Below are 2,450 nucleotides of genomic sequence, written 5' to 3' on the forward strand. Positions count from 1 at the left end.
GTCGTTCCTGCGCAGTCCTGGCTGGGTGCAGATCAAATGTGAGCTGAGGTGAGTCTGCCCCCATGGGCCTCGCCAGAGTCTGCAATGGATCCTCCTCCACCACTGCAGGGGGTGCCTCTCCCTGCGGTTGGCTTTGGACCCTCTGCAGTGAGTAGCAGCGTGGGCTGCCCAGATGTCCTCACTACGGAGATTTCCTCTGTGTGCTGAGGCAGCAGCAACTGTCTAGACAGTTCAATGCGATGCACTGTGCCTGCCTGATCAAGAGCAGAGCTTGGCTCCTGGGGAGCTGTTGTGACGAGCAGGCAGCCTCTGCCTGCCAGCAACCTCCTGCTGTGCCCTGCACCTACTCTGATGGTTCCTTTTTCAACCCCTGCCCTCCAGGTGCCCTGCCAGCCACAGTGAGCCCAAGGAGGGCACAGGGAATGCGCTAGGGAGACTGGCTGTTGCTGGCTGGGAAGGAGTCACTCACGCGAGGGATCGGTGTCAGGGGCTCAGTGCGGCTGAGCGTGCCCAAAGCACATCACTTGGAGCCCCGGGCACACGTCCACACTGCGTGCTCCTGACCCTCCTGCACTCTGCAAAGCCACATCCAGTCCCAGGGAGCTGCAGAGCAAACTCTACCCCACCACCACTCCAGCCCTGGTGCTGCTGCCATCCTGTGGGAACTGGTTTTGTCTGTGCCACCCAGTTGCCTCTGGCCCCAGTGGGAGTGTCTGTAGCCAGGAGCAGGCCTGGGTGTACACATCCCAGGGTGCCCTGTTCTTGTGCTGCTGCTGAATGGGGTGTCCCCTCTACCTCTGTGCTGCAGTGTCCTGTGGCTGCTTTCTCACAGCACAGGGGTTGTGCTAGTTCTGAAGGACCAAGTGGGACTGGTTCACGGCTGGGCTCAGGTTTGTGAGGAGCAGGAGCAGAGGCTTATGCCATATTTCTCCCAGCCAGCTTCCTGTGGAGGGTGTTGGCTCCCTGCTGCTGCAGGAGTTGGAGGAGACCTCACATAGGAGTTTCCCGTGAGCTTGGAGGACTGATGCACTTGTTGCCAGGAGGTCTGAGCTCTGCATCCCTATCCTAGGAGCAGGGTTGAGGCTGTGCCTGCAGCACCTGCTTAGAGCTGGGTCCAAAGAGGGAGTACTGCATGGAGTTAGGACACTTCTTTTACTCCAGGGAGAGAAGAGGTGGGGTGCAGAAACTCTGAGGTGCTACTGGCAGGAGTCTGCTTTCTGGAGAGGAACCTGCAACCCTCCCATTGTCAGCTGCGTGCAGTCCTCAGCCAGAAGTGTCTGCAGTCTAAGCAGAGCTTGAGGCTGCCCATGCCTCCCTGTGCTGCTGTGTCAGGCTCTGTAGGGGCTGCACTTGAGTCACAGCTTCAAGGTTCTCTTTCCAGCCTGGGCCTTGCAGGATGTAAAGCCCAAAGAGGAGGGGGGAACAGGGGATGAGTGGCTGGTGCTGCATTTTCTACACCAACAAACAAGGATTTCCACCCTTGTAAGCTTAGGGGGCAAGCTGGTGTGCCTGGGGGCAGCAGTTGTGAGCACAGGTTGGGAGCGTGATCTGGTGGGGGTGTGCATGTTACCATTGCTCTCTTCCATTGCAGAGTCCTCTGCAAATTTGCCTTCAGCCTCTCTCAGGACTGGGAGCTGCCGATAAAGAGGGAGGTGAGTAAGTAGCGTCTCTCATTCTCTTCCTCAGCTGGGGGCTTTGCTTACTGCCTCTGTCTCCCACCTTTGTGCTCCAGCCCATCCTCTGTCTCCTGTTGAGGAGGAGGCTGTGGATGGTGCTGCTTTCACTGCCAGGGTGCCAGGGCACGCTGTGCACCGGAGCTGTGCAGCAGTGCTGGCAGAGGGTGCTGCCTGCCCCTGCCCAGCTGGGGCGGAGGGAAATGTCAGCCACTCCCTTCCCCGTGCTCTCCAAACCGCAGGGCCTCTCCCTGTTTCAGCTGTGCTGAGGTGGGAAGTGCAGAAGGCTGCTCTGTCTGGGTGCTGAAGACCTCAGCGTGCTTGGCCTCTGCCCGCAGACACAACCTCCCTTTCTTTGGGTGTGGTGCACTGACCTGGGTCTCTGTGTCATCCTACAGGAGAAGGAGAAGAAGCCACTGAAGGAGGGGGTGCAGGACATGCTCGTGAAGCACCATCTCTTCAGCTGGGACATAGATGGGTGACCTCCACCCTGCCCCATCCTGGGGAAACTTCTCAGCGGCGCACACTCTTCTCCCTCACCCCCATCGTGTCTCACCCTCTGCCCTCCCCCACCCCACTCACTTGTATTTGTGACAAAATCCCCCTCGGGGGGCTGCCAGGCCACCTGGGACAGATGGCAGCAGGGCCCAGAGGCCAAGCTGCAAACCCAAGAGAGGTGATGGTGGGGGGTGATACTGCAACAGGACACGTGTGTTCTGGACACAAAACCAAGTGTCCCCTCCCAGCCTTCCCCGTCTCTGCCACCCCTGTCTCCTG

General features: G+C 59.3%; 1 protein-coding gene across 1 annotated transcript in view; it reads left to right on the top strand.

The window, feature by feature from the left end:
• SGSM3 (small G protein signaling modulator 3) overlaps nt 1–2,155 on the top strand; it is a gene marked incomplete at its 5' end in the record, with an annotated part of 10,357 nt that extends 8,202 nt beyond the window's left edge. The window contains 3 exons of the mRNA XM_010174644.2: nt 1–48; nt 1,592–1,652; nt 2,078–2,155. Of these exons, the coding sequence (XP_010172946.2) occupies nt 1–48; nt 1,592–1,652; nt 2,078–2,155 (187 nt within the window). The remainder of the gene's footprint in view (nt 49–1,591; nt 1,653–2,077) is intronic.
• Between the last annotated feature and the right edge of the window lie 295 nt (nt 2,156–2,450).

The sequence above is a fragment of the Antrostomus carolinensis genome, unplaced genomic scaffold, assembly GCF_000700745.2.
Source record: "Antrostomus carolinensis isolate BGI_N321 unplaced genomic scaffold, ASM70074v2 scaffold28668, whole genome shotgun sequence".
Lineage (NCBI taxonomy): Eukaryota > Metazoa > Chordata > Aves > Caprimulgiformes > Caprimulgidae > Antrostomus > Antrostomus carolinensis.